The 13,766-nt window shown below is 41.8% G+C and overlaps 1 protein-coding gene across 3 annotated transcripts in view; it reads left to right on the plus strand.

Annotated features, from left to right (window-relative positions):
* Window positions 1-12,984, plus strand: part of pkn3 (protein kinase N3) — a 48,819-nt gene extending 35,835 nt beyond the window's left edge. For all 3 annotated transcript variants that reach the window (XM_028808607.2, XM_051931573.1, XM_051931574.1), the window contains 5 exons: window positions 2,054-2,130; window positions 3,646-3,788; window positions 6,793-6,900; window positions 7,100-7,180; window positions 11,454-12,984. In XM_028808607.2, coding sequence (XP_028664440.2) covers window positions 2,054-2,130; window positions 3,646-3,788; window positions 6,793-6,900; window positions 7,100-7,180; window positions 11,454-11,663 — 619 coding nt within the window. In that variant the 3' untranslated portion in view covers window positions 11,664-12,984. The remainder of the gene's footprint in view (window positions 1-2,053; window positions 2,131-3,645; window positions 3,789-6,792; window positions 6,901-7,099; window positions 7,181-11,453) is intronic.
* Window positions 12,985-13,766: the final 782 nt, after the last annotated feature.

Raw genomic sequence — 13,766 nt, forward strand, 5'->3', positions numbered from 1 at the left:
ATGAGCAAAAAGATCTATAGGGCAATTCTACTTTTGGACACATTGTTTAGTCACTCAATAAATAACCCTCAAATAAAAGACACAACTTAAATATTAGGAATCTTATTAAAGAATCTAAAAAAAAAATCAAAGGGGAAGTGAAACATTAAGAGATTTTCAGTTGTAGATTTAAATGGAAAGAAGCTGAATCTGACCAAAGCAAATTGTGTTGGTGTAGTGCGAGAACTTGGATAGATAGTAACAAAAATTGAAACAGTTACTGCAGACTGTAATCTACAGTCCTGATTCATAGCCACTAGGGGGCGACATTTACTATAATATGCTATCTAGTATACAGTGGGTACGGAAAGTATTCAGACCCCCTTCAATTTTTCACTCTTTGTTATATTGCAGCCATTTGCTAAAATCATTTAAATTATTTTTTTTCCTCATTAATGTACACACAGCACCCCATATTGACAGACAAAAAAAAATAATTTTTGAAATTGTTGCAGATTTATTAAAAAAAAGAAAAACTGAAATATCACATGGTCCTAAGAATTCAGACCCTTTGCTGTGACACTCATATATTTAACTCCGGTGCTTTCCATTTCTTCTGATCATCCTTGAGATCACCTTCATTTGAGTCCAGCTGTGTTTGATGATACTGATTGGACTTGATTAGGAAAGCCACACACCTGTCTATATAAGACCTTACAGCTCAATGCATGTCAGAGCAAATGAGAATCATGAGGTGAAAGGAACTGCCTGAAGAGCTCAGAGACAGAATTGTGGCAAGGCACAGATCTGGCCAAGGTTACAAAAAAATTTCTGCTGCACTTAAGGTTCCCAAGAGCACAGTGGCCTCCATAATCCTTAAATGGAAGACATTTGGGACGACCAGAACCCTTCCTAGAGCTGGCCGTCCGGCCAAGCTGAGCTACCGGGGGAGAAGAGCCTTGGTGAGAGAGGTAAAGAAGAACCCAAAGATCACTTTGGCTGAGCTCCAGAGATGCAGTCAGGAGATGAGAGAAAGTTGTAGAAAGTCAACCATCACTGCAGCCCTCCACCAGTCAGGGCTTTATGGCAGAGTGGCCTGTCGGAAGCCTCTCCTCAGTGCAAGACACATGACAGCCCGCATTGAGTTTGCTAAAAGACACCTGAAGGACTCTGAGATGGTGAGAAATAAGATTCTCTGGTCTAATGAGACCAAGATAGAACTTTTTGGACTTAATTCTAAGCAGTATGTGTGGAGACAACCAGGCACTGCTCATCACTTGTCCAATACAGTCCCCACAGTGAAGCATGGCGGTGGCAGCATCATGCTGTGGGGGTGTTTTTCAGCTGCAGGGACAGGACGACTGGTTGCAATCGAGGGAAAGATGAATGCGGCCAAGTACAGGGATATCCTGGACAAAAACCTTCTCCAGAGTGCTAAGGACCTCAGACTGGGCCGAAGGTTTACCTTCCAACAAGACAATGACCCTAAGCACACAGCTAAAATAACGAAGGAGTGGCTTCACAACAACTCTGTGACTGTTCTTGAATGGCCCAGCCAGAGCCCTGACTTAAACCCAATTGAGCATCTCTGGAGAGACCTAAAAATGGCTGTCCACCAACGTTTACCATCCAACCTGACAGAACTGGAGAGGATCTGCAAGGAGGAATGGCAGAGGATCCCCAAATCCAGGTGTGAAAAACTTGTTGCATCTTTCCCAAGAAGACTCATGGCTGTATTAGCTCAAGAGGGTGCTTCTACTAAATACTGAGCAAAGGGTCTGAATACTTAGGACCATGTGATATTTCAGTTTTTCTTTTTTAATAAATCTGCAACAATTTCAAAAATTCTTTTTTTTGTCTGTCAATATGGGGTGCTGTGTGTACATTAATGAGGAAAAAAATTAATTTAAATGATTTTAGCAAATGGCTGCAATATAACAAAGAGTGAAAAATTGAAGGGGGTCTGAATACTTTCCGTACCCACTGTATATGACCTTGTTAGAACTGTTTATGAAACTGCCAGTTACTTTTTAAAGCAAGAGCCAATTAGAGCCCTGTGCTTGTATGTTAACAGAGACCTGAAGCTTGATAATTTACTGCTTGATGTGGATGGCTTTGTGAAAATTGCAGATTATGGGCTTTGTAAAGAAGGTGAGTATCCTGCTTTATTTTCTCCTCTTAACTTGTATGACTTTGTCCCATCCCACCCAATTTAGACAAGATCTGCAATGGAGGCTGTTGTACATGTGCTTTGATTATCATCTTAAGTGGATGGTCCAGTGTTTTAAATCTTTTCTGCTTCACTGAAGGGAAATTAAATGCAACATTTCCTACATTAAGTTGGTCTGTTACTTGGAATTGGTGCCAAATATCTGCAGCAAAGAAATGATAAGAGGCTATGGGACCAAATCTGAAACATGCAAAAGGCAGCTCACTCACTTAAAAGGATGGGGGGAGCAGCTTGGGTTTTGGGGACCAGTTGTGGTTGCAGGAGCAAGTCATCCCCCTGCCCCAAACCCCACCAAATCTGGTTCTTGTAGTCTCGGATTTAACACATTTGTGTGATTTGAAAAGATGACTCATGTCCACTCTGTTTCTTTAACATTTTACTAAATGGAAGTATAATATATAATTTTAGATAAACCCTCCCCACTGCACATAATCCTCAGAAATGTTGCAGTAGTAGTTTTAGCTACTTTAGGACCATTTTAGTAGTACTTGAGCCTTTTCAGTTTTAGGTATAATGTCCTCTGTTACTGTTCTGGATTAGTCTTATATTTGCCATGTTAGGTTTTGACTTAAAACTTTGTTTTTGTTTAATTGTAACACGTCATACAGTTATCCACTTCAATTTGGTTATTTTTTTTTTTACTAGCACTACTTCCTACCTAAAATGAGATGAAATCTAATTAATATGGACATCAGCCTATTGGAATGTATTTGTAATGCAGACCCCCCATGACCCTGTAGTTAGGATATAGCAGATTGGATAATGAATGGATGGATGGATGGATGGATGTAGTAATATAATGTTCCAACAGATGCACCATAAGTTTCTGGTAGATACAATTTGATAAGGGATTCGTAAAAATAGTGTTAATGTGTGTCATTCCAACACATGGTTCATCACAAAAGCAGTGCATATGTTTCTGGTATGTGACATTTTGATATGGGAGTCATAAAAACAATGTTAGTGTTTGTGATGCACCATCTGTTGGAATGACAAATGCATACATTTTATTACTAGAAATGTTTGTGATGCTCCATCTGTCGAAGTGATGTAGACTCAGCAAGTGAGTGGACACGGACACACACACACACACACACACACAGGGAAAGAGAGAGAATGAAAACCATGTAGGTAATCCTGGGTGAGAGATCTGTGCGGCAGGAGCACAAAACTATTCTGGCATCACCCATGAGCACAACCGGGACTATTTGGGACAATCTATAATTTCTTTGGAAAATCTAGAGGGGATTGTATTAATGTTTTTAGACACTTAAGTGTCTTTTGAGTCATAATTTCAAATTAAGCTTTTGTTTTATTTTTTCGTACCCACCATTAAGTTGTTGTCTGAATTCTGGATGGGCAGAAGAGAGAGTATGAGAGTATGTAATGGTTTTATATTACATAGTAAGGTGTAGTATTGTGTGTCTTTTTAACAGGAATGGGTCATGGCGACCAGACTGGCACATTCTGTGGAACCCCTGAGTTTTTGGCTCCAGAGGTGCTAACAGAGAACACTTACACGCGGGCAGTCGATTGGTGGGGAATGGGTGTCCTGATTTATGAGATGCTGGTTGGAGTGGTAAGAATAATTTATTTACTCCGATTGCTGACCATTGATTGTGATTGATTGATTTACTTATTTTGGCACTTTACCAGTAGTACAGTTAGAGAAGTACAAAGAACATCTGGTTTACATTATAAATCTTAACAATCTTAGGTATGGTAATATTACAACGATTATTTCGTTTTCTGTTCTCTGTCAGAACTGGTCTGCCCTTCAGCTGTGAGTCTGCTTGTGAGTTCTGCTGATTCTAAATCCAAGTGGACATTGGAGTATTTTTAGGTACATTTGCTGTCTATCAATTGTTACTCAATATTGACTTTACACTCTTAAAAGTTGATTTATAAACCCTTTAAAGATTGTGTACTGAAAACTACTCTGCATAATGTGCACCTGGAGTGCAATGTACAGTTCTAGTCACGGAGCTACAAAATTGAATGTCTAAGTGTGTCTCACATCTAAAGGGCAGCTCCAAAACCAACACGTTGGAAGAAATTTGAACAGAGAAAGGTATGTGGAGACCTGATCCAGGTGTTCAGAATTCTCTAAGGTATAAACCTTGTTGAGAGGTTTACTTAACCTCAGCAGTGACATTCATGTCTCTAGTGACTCTTCCTATGAAGTCAGTAGACAGATTAGGAGAGCATGTGGGGTCATGAGGTCTCTGGAAAGGGGTGTGTGGCGCTCCCGATATCTCTGCAAAAGGACAAAGGTCCAAGTCTCTAGAGTCCTGGTGCTTTCTGTCTTGCTATATGGTTGTGAGACATGGACAGTATCCAGTGACCTGAGACGAAGACTCAACTCATTTGTGTCTCTCTGGAGAATCCTTGGCTACTGCTGGTCTGACTTTGTGTCGCACTTTACCTGCATTGTGAGGGAGCGTCCGTTACGGCACTATGGCCATGTGGTGCAATTCCCCAAGGGTGATCCGGCTCACAGGATCCTCATTGTTGGGGACCTGAGTGGCTGGACCAGGCCAAGGAATCGCTCATGTAGCAACTGGCTGTGGCAGATAGGGGGTAATTTCTGTATGGTGGAACTGGACCGCAGGTCTACTTGGGCGGTTGCCAACCGGGATCCCGAGCTGTTTTGTCATGTGATGGGTGTGGCAACGTACTGTACTCGTGCATGCTCCCCAACTTGACTTGATTCATAAAGCTGATCAACCAGAAGGCTTTTGATAAATTAGTGATTTACTTACTCCAGGACATTGTAGACATTAATGGGACGTATGAACCCCAGCTGGAGTCGCTGCCAGAAACATAACACCACTAACAAATTGCACAGATTGAATAGTTCCTTCAAACTGGATGACTGAGCCAGGAGGATATTGATCAGGGAAGCTACCAAGAGGCCAATGGTAACTTTGAAGGACGTATAACTATCCATGGCTGAGACTGGTTGGTCTGTATTTGTGACAACAGTCTCACGATCTGTGCCATGTTGCAGGATGGTAAGAATGACACCTCTTCTGTAAAAGCACACACTTGGTCTTGTTTGTGCTTTACAAAATAAACACTTAGAAAATTCTGATGCCATGTGGCAGGAGGTTTTATGGTCTGATGAGACCAAGATGGAATTTTTTGGACTGACCTCCAAATGCAATATTTGGCAACAAACTTGGCACACCACCCAGAACTCGCCATACCCACTCTGAAGCATAGTGGGGGTGTTTCCTTTTTAGCTGGGACTTGGAGAGTGGTCAGCCTTGATGGCAGGACTGACTCCCCCTCAACTCAATGAAACGATGTAGACTTCAAGTTCCAAAATCACCAAGGTGGACACCCCCAAATCTTGATGACATGATCTTTGTGTGCTGAGCAGAAGACTGGGAAATACTGTGCAACATTAAACTACCAGATATCCCCATGATGCATTGCTAAAATCATTTATCAGCCAGGCACACTTCTGACACAAGTTAGCAGTACGTGAGAGCTCTGAACTCTGGAGGCCAAGGCTGTGAGTACCGAGTTTTACTGTAATAACCTCCGGAAGAGAGATCAAGAAAGTCTCTGCAGACAACTGGACATTCTGTGCTACATACATGGGCACACGTAGCTTACTGGAACAGGAACTGGTGCCTTGAAAGCTTTAAACTACAAAGCAGATCATTGAAGATTGAGATGTAGTAAATAGATAGGAGGAGAGAAGTGTAATTTAGTGGGATTATACTTGAAGCTGCAACAATGAAGTAGCTGTCTTTTGTGTTATATGGCCAGTTGTGGCTCACTTCTGATTGACAAAGATATCTGATAAACCCTCTCTAGCAAAATGATAACCTTGCAATTAGCCACATTCTCTCTCATAAAATGCATCTTTAATATTAATTGGCAGTGAAAAGTGATTCTGTACATTCAGACCACTGGCCACACTGCTGCTTAAATTAGTCCTCATTTGTTGGGTTATAGCTCAGAGTATTTAGAAAGAAATGAAAGCTTTTGTCCATACCAATGTAGGGGGCACTTGTTCATTCTGGGCCAATTTCAAAACCGCAATGTTTATGATCCATGCCATAGGGGTTAAAAGGAAAGCCGTGGTAGATGTCTCAATACACAATAGAAAGAATGTTTGGGGGGGAACAAAAAAAAAAACAGGGCAAAGTCCTGAAGTACAATCAAACTCCACAACACCAATGTGTTCAATGAACCGTAAGGGACTGTGAGGTTCTCCTGACTTGAAAGAGATGAGGACAGTCCCTTGATGTTGATGGGCAGGAGGTCCCGCCTATTGGGGAACCACCCACAAAATATTAAACAGCAAGTGTGTTGTCAACAGAGCCACTTAAAATTGAAACTGTATTAAGAGGCAAATAATTGTGAAGGGTACTGGAGGTGTCATGAGTCACTAGAGATGCATGTGCCAATAATGCCCAGTGAGGAGAGGCTTGATGCATTAAGATGATTGAGAATCCTCAGTATCCTCCATAACCAATTCAGGAAAAGGATAGAACTAATTGTCCAAAATGGGCAGCAAAACCACTTTTGAGAAAGCGTCTAACTTACCTGCCTGTGTGTTTGTGAAGTCTCCATTTCCAGGTGACGACGAAGAAGAGGTGTTTGACAGCATTGTGAATGATGAAGTTCAGTACCCCAGGTTCCTTTCGCCTGATTCCAAATCTGTCATATGCAAGGTAATAAGGGTTTTGAAATCTGGTTTGCTGAATTTTATTTTTATTCTTAAATTGATCATCTGCTGCATGACTGTTTATACTCACTCATGACGCTGAAAGCATCTAAAAGCTTGCTTGGGCAAACCAGTTTAGTCTGACCCAGGAGCTGACGTAAAACGACTCTGGCTGATCATTTTTTTTAAATTCCTTTAAAAACCAGTTGCTCCAGAAAAACCCAGAAAAGCGACTTGGTGCAGGGGAGCGAGACGCAGAGGATGTCAAGGAACACCAATTCTTTCAGGTAAGTCATTAGGATTTAAGAGTTGACGTTTATAGTCCTTTCAACAGCATAGTCGGAACCTTAATTGCATCCATCTTGACATTTTAAAACTCTTAATTATTTGGAAATCTGCTAATGGCTATATTCTTGCAGAATCAGTAACAGCTTTAAACAATTAGTTCAGTTTTATATAGTGTGCGTCAGATTGGTTTGTGCCTCTTTACACAGAATACACCATCAGATGCCATCTTCCAGGTGGGTGCTATACAATGGTGGTGGATAAAGTGGCTCCCCACTCTCAATGTAAAGCGCTTTGAGTAGTGAGAAAAGTGCTATATAAATGCAAAGAATTCTTATTAGTGTTAATAAATGCTGGGCTGTAGCTAATGTGCATTGCGTGTACTGGCACAATAATGTCTGCTGTTGTATCATCCAAGTGGGTGCTACACGATGGGTGTGGTTGAAGAGGTTTCCCTTGTGTCTACTAAACCACATTGAATAGTGATTAAAGCACAATGTAAATGTAATTATTATGATGATATTTGATTTATACAGCCCTTGTAAGGGTAGCACCTATATATAGTGACACGAATGCAGCTCTTGAGGGGGTCTCTTGGCCTTTGCTAAGGTAGTTTGAAAATGTAGCCATGTAGCTCAAGGGAACACATTTTTCTTCAGTGGATGAAGTGAAGACAGAAACGGCAAACCTGTGGAAGAGCCACAGCACTGTTTCAATCAATGGATGATGCGTATGGAGCGGTGTAGAGATCGGGATCAAAAGTATATAGAAGGTGACAAGATTTAGAATGCTGTAATTCATCAATAAATATACTGTATATTATATATGCACAGTACTGTGCAAAAGTTTTAGGCAGGTGTGAAAAAATGCTGTAAACAAAGAATGCTTTCAGAAATATAAATAATGATTGTTTATTGTTATCAATTTACAAAATGGAAAGTGAGCGAACAAAAGAAAAATCTAAATCAAATCAATATTTGGTGTTCCTACCTTTTGCCTTCAAACCAGCATCAATTCTTATAGGTACACTTGTACAAAGTCAGGGATTTTGTAGGATTCTAGTCAGGTGTCTGATCAACCAGTTCTACCAAACAGGTGCTAATGATCATCAATGTCACACGTTGGTTGAAACACAGTCATGAACTGAAACAGAAACAGCTGTGTAGGAGGCTTAAAACTGGGTGAGGAACAGCCAAACTCTGCTACCAAGGTGAGGTTGTGGAAGACAGTTTCATGTCATGACAAGATTGAGCACAGCAACAAGACACAAGGTAGTTCTACTGCATCAACAAGGTCTCTCCCAGACAAAGATTTCAAAGCAGACTGGGGTTTCAAGATGTGCTGTTCAAGCTCTTTTGAAGAAGCACAAAGAAACGGGCAACGCTGAGGATCGTAGACGCAGTGGTCGGCCAAGGAAACTTAGTGCAGCAGATGAAAGACACATCAAGCTTATTACCCTTCGAAATCGGAAGATGTCCAGCAGTGCCATCAGCTCAGAACTGTCAGAAACCAGTGGGACCCAGGTACACCCATCTACTGTCCGGAGAAGTCTGGCCAGAAGTGGTCTTCATGGAAGAGTTGCAGCCAAAAAGCCATACCTCTGACGTGGAAACAAGGCCAAGCGACTCAAGTATGCATGAAAACATAGGAACTGGGGTGCAGAAAAATGGCAGCAGGTGCTCTGGACTGATGAGTCAAAATTTGAAATATTTGGCTGTAGCAAAAGGCAGTTTGTTTGTCGAAGGGCTGGAGAGCGGTACAATAATGAGTGTCTGCAGGCAACAGTGAAGCATGGTGGAGGTTCCTTGAACGTTTGGGGCTGCATTTCTGCAAATGGAGTTGGAGATTTGGTCAGGATTAATGGTGTTCTCAATGCTGAGAAATACAGGCAGATACTTATCCATCATGCAATACCATCAGGGAGGCGTATGATTGGCCCCAAATTTATTCTACAGCAGGACAACGACCCCAAACATACAGCCAAAGTCATTAAGAACTATCTTCAGCGTAAAGAACAAGAAGTCCTGGAAGTGATGGTATGGCCCCCACAGAGCCCCGATCTCAACATCATCGAGTGTGTCTGGGATTACATGAAGAGACAGAAGGATGTGAGGAAGCCTACATCCACAGAAGATCTGGGGTTAGTTCTCCAAGATGTTTGGAACAACCTACCAGCTGAGTTTCTTCAAAAACTGTGTGCAAGTGTACCTAGAAGAATTGATGCTGTTTTGAAGGCAAAGGGTGGTCACACCAAATATTGATTTGATTTAGATTTCTCTTTTGCTCATTCACTGCATTTGGTTGATTGATGAAAATAAATGATTAACACTTCCATTTTGGAAAGTATTCTTTGTATACAGCATTTTTTTTTTTTTTACACCTGCCTAAAACTTTTGCACAGTACTGTGTGTGTGTGTGTATTACAGTGCATCCAGAAAGTATTCACAGCACATCACTTTTTCCACATTTTGTTATGTTACAGCCTTATTCCAAAATGGATTAAATTCATTTTTTCCCTCAGAATTCTACACACAACACCCCATAATGACAACGTGAAAAAAGTTTACTTGAGGTTTTTGCAAATTTATTAAAAAATAAAAAAACGGAGAAGTCCCATGTACAGAAGTATTCACAGCCTTTGCTCAATACTTTGTCGATGCCCCTTTGGCAGCAATTCCAGCCTCAAGTCTTGTTGAATATGATGCCACAAGCTTGGCACACCTATCCTTGGCCAGTTTCGCCCATTCCTCTTTGCAGCACCTCTCAAGCTCCATCAGGTTGGATGGGAAGCGTCGGTGCACAGCCATTTTAAGATCTTTCCAGAGATGTTCAATTGGATTCAAGTCTGGGCTCTGGCTGAGCCACTCAAGGACATTCACAGAGTTGTCCTGAAGCCTCTCCTTTGATATCTTGGCTGTGTGCTTAGGGTCGTTGTCCTGCTGAAAGATGAACCGTCGCCCCAGTCTGAGGTCAAGAGCGCTCTGGAGCAGGTTTTCATCCAGGATGTCTCTGTACATTGCTGCAGTCATCTTTCCCTTCATCCTGACTAGTCTCCCATCCCCACAGCATGATGCTGCCACCACCATGCTTCACTGTAGGGATGGTATTGGCCTGGTGATGAGTGGTGCCTGGTTTCCTCCAAACGTGATGCCTGGCATTCACACCAAAGAGTTCAATCTTTGTCTCATCAGACCAGAGAATTTTCTTTCTCATGGTCTGAGAGTCCTTCAGGTGCCTTTTGGCAAACTCCAAGGGGCTACCATGTGCCTTTTACTAAGGTGTGGCTTCCGTCTGGCCACTCTACCATACAGGCCCGATTGGTGGATTGCTGCAGAGATGGTTGTCCTTCTGGAAGGTTCTCCTCTCTCCACAGAGGACCTCTGGAGCTCTGACAGAGTGACCATCGAGATTCTTGGTCACCTCCCTGACTAAGGCCCTTCTCCCCCGATCGCTCAGTTTAGATGGCCGGCCAGCTCTAGGAAGAGTCCTGGTGGTTTCAAACTTCTTCCACTTATGGATGATGGAGGCCACTGTGCTCATTGGGACCTTCAAAGCAGCAGAAATTTTTCTGTAACCTTCCCCAGATTTGTGCCTCAAGACAATCCTGTCTCGGAGGTCTACAGACAATTCCTTTGACTTCATGCTTGGTTTGTGCTCTGACATGAACTGTCAACTGTGGGACCTTCTATAGACAGGTGTGTGCCTTTCCAAATCATGTCCAGTCAACTGAATTTACCACAGGTGGACTCCAATGAAGCTGCAGAAACATCTCAAGGATGATCAGGGGAAACAGGATGGACCTGAGCTCAATTTCGAGCTTCATGGCAAAGGCTGTGAATACTTATGTACATGTGCTTTCTCAGTTTTTTTATTTTTAATAAATTTGCAAAAACCTCAAGTAAACTTTTTTCACGTTGTCTTTATGGGGTGTTGTGTGTAGAATTCTGAGGAAAAAAATGAATTTAATCCATTTTGGAATAAGGCTGTAACATAACAAAATGTGGAAAAAGTGATGCGCTGTGAATACTTTCTGGATGCACTATATAATTATATTTTATCAATCTGGTTATTTTTGTGTTTCGTATACTATATATAGATAGATCTATAAATGAAAAAAACTGATTTTTTAAAATTTTGTGAACACTTTTACCTGATAAAACACCGGGATTCCTAAAAAATTTCTTGACTTTAGAACCAGAAAACTTTGAAGTTGCTGTCTCACGTTGTCATTTTGCCCAGTAGAGTGCTTTCTAACAATCTCTTCTCTTCAAACAGGAAATTAACTGGGAGGACCTCCTGCACAAGAAAGTGAAGCCCCCTTTCATCCCAACAGTTAAAAGTCCTTGCGATGTCAGTAACTTCGATGAGGAATTCACGGTGCTGAAGCCGGTCTTGACGCCACCGCACACGGGTTGCTGTCTTACACGGCAGGAGCAGGAGCAGTTCGGGGATTTTGACTTTACTGCACCGCAGAGGAAGGTTTGACTTTTACAGTAAATGTCGGCTAGACGGGACTCCTCGACAGCTTTTGTAAATCCTGGCTGTATGAACCATCACAGTGTATTTACTTTATGGTTAGTAAGTCGTTCTTCTTGTCTGAAATGTTCCAAGAAGGCACTGAATCCATTTGTGGCTATTCGTGCCAGCACTATGAAATGGGGTGGGAGGAAAAAATTGGAGCATGTGAGCCTCTTACTGCTAGGTAATGCCTTAGTTTTTACTTTATGGGACCACCATGCATCTGTGTGCCAAGCATAGACTTTACTGTGGTTGGCGTAATTGAGAATTTTCTGTCTAGAGGGCAAGCTGCCATAACCCAACCAGCACCTCTTCCTGAAGCAGTTGGTGCTGAGTTGGTCCTTTGTCCTAATGGCTGCTAGTGGGCGTGGAGTGGACTGGACTGCATTGCCTGCCTTACTTTTATTCTCGCAAAACGTTTATATTTTGTCTTTTGAGTGATCCCTACTGCCCAAAATCTTAGGCTGAGCTGTTTTTTGGCTCACTGATTGTCAGAAATCATTAAGAATTTGGCTGCCATTTTTCCAGGCTCTGATGAGACCCCTGGATTTGCGACAACAGTGGCAGGCCTATTGTTAGTCCCATCCTGGTCACTCAAATTTATATTTTTGTGAGTTCTACAATGGTAGGCATGGCATACATCTGCAATGAAACCACAGGTACATCCTGGGGGGGTCAATGCCAATTGCATTTGGTGAGCCAGCCACAGAAGGAAGGTCTGCTCTGTTATCTTCACGTGACAGTGAGCTCCACAAATCTTTTTGCTGTATGGTCTCCATTTTCTAACTTTATCAAGTGCCTGAAAGTCTTGAAATTTCCATTTAATAGTTCAAAGAATAAGGAGGGTGGGTGATTTCATTTGATGAAGTAGCCACGCGGACTTGACGTTGAAGTTGAGCTTTGCTTTTGACAATGCAATAACGGCATTCTTTCCTTGTTGTTGTTGTGTGTGTTTTGTTTTTACTTCTTACTGTGAATGCCTTTATTGTCTGAAATATTTAATTCCTGCACACTGCCAAAGCTGCTGAAATGAATTTTATATGCCAAACAAATCAAGACGAGAACATGCGAGCTGTGGCTGGGTGCGTATTCCAAGGTGCATGTCCTGAGTGTGTGACTCACTGCTGAACAACACGTCTACTGTGAAAAGCATAAAGCACTACGTATCGATTGACTGGGCGATTATTATTTTTAGTATAAATGTGTCTGAGGGGAGAGAGAGTGAAAGGTGGAAAAAAGAAAAATCTATGTATCTCTATATAAAATGAATAAACCTTTTTCACTTAAACAGTGTGCCATTTAATAATGTTGACGTGATGTGTTCACAGTGAGTCCATCTAAATGGGATAACCAAGCCTCACGTTCTCATTCTGAAGTCTTGGGAGCTTTGCTGCTAATTGGCAGTAGTATAGTGGGCATACGAGTTGGGGGCGGCCACAACACAGTTGGCATGTGAGACGGTTATGACCGTGGGCGCCAAACTGCTATTGCACGGCCTTTCAAATCTTTCTGCCAGTTCAGATAGATAATCCTGTCTCACCCGGTCATTCATTGGTCAAGAGCCCTGTCTTCAGATCTAAAGCTGTTTCCCTGAGTTAAAAACATTTCCTGTTTTGTGTGCTGTTCTGATTTTCCATAAGTGGTTTGTCTTCCTTTATAAAAGGGTAAGCGTCTGTGTGTCTGTCCAGTTGCTATGTCTCTATCATTCTAAAAGATGGTGCATCACAAACATTGTTAGCAGTAAAATGCATTGTATTTGTAATTCCAACAGATGGCACATCACAAATATTAACTCTGCTTTTATGAATCCTATACTATCGGAGATGAATGTATTGAATGGTGCACCGCAAATGTTAATGCTGAGGTCTACATCGATTAGTTAGATTTCAACCCATCAGACGGTAGCACAGCTTCTTTAACAATTTACTCACTGGTCACTTTATTAGGTACACGTTGCTAGTAACAGGTTGCACCCCCTTTTGCCTTCAGAACCACTGTAATTCTTCATGCCATAGATTCTACAAGGTGCTGGACACATTCCTCGGAGATTTTGGTCCATATTGACATTGA

This window comes from Erpetoichthys calabaricus, chromosome 9 (assembly GCF_900747795.2).
Source record: "Erpetoichthys calabaricus chromosome 9, fErpCal1.3, whole genome shotgun sequence".
NCBI classification, from domain to species: Eukaryota; Metazoa; Chordata; class Cladistia; order Polypteriformes; family Polypteridae; genus Erpetoichthys; species Erpetoichthys calabaricus.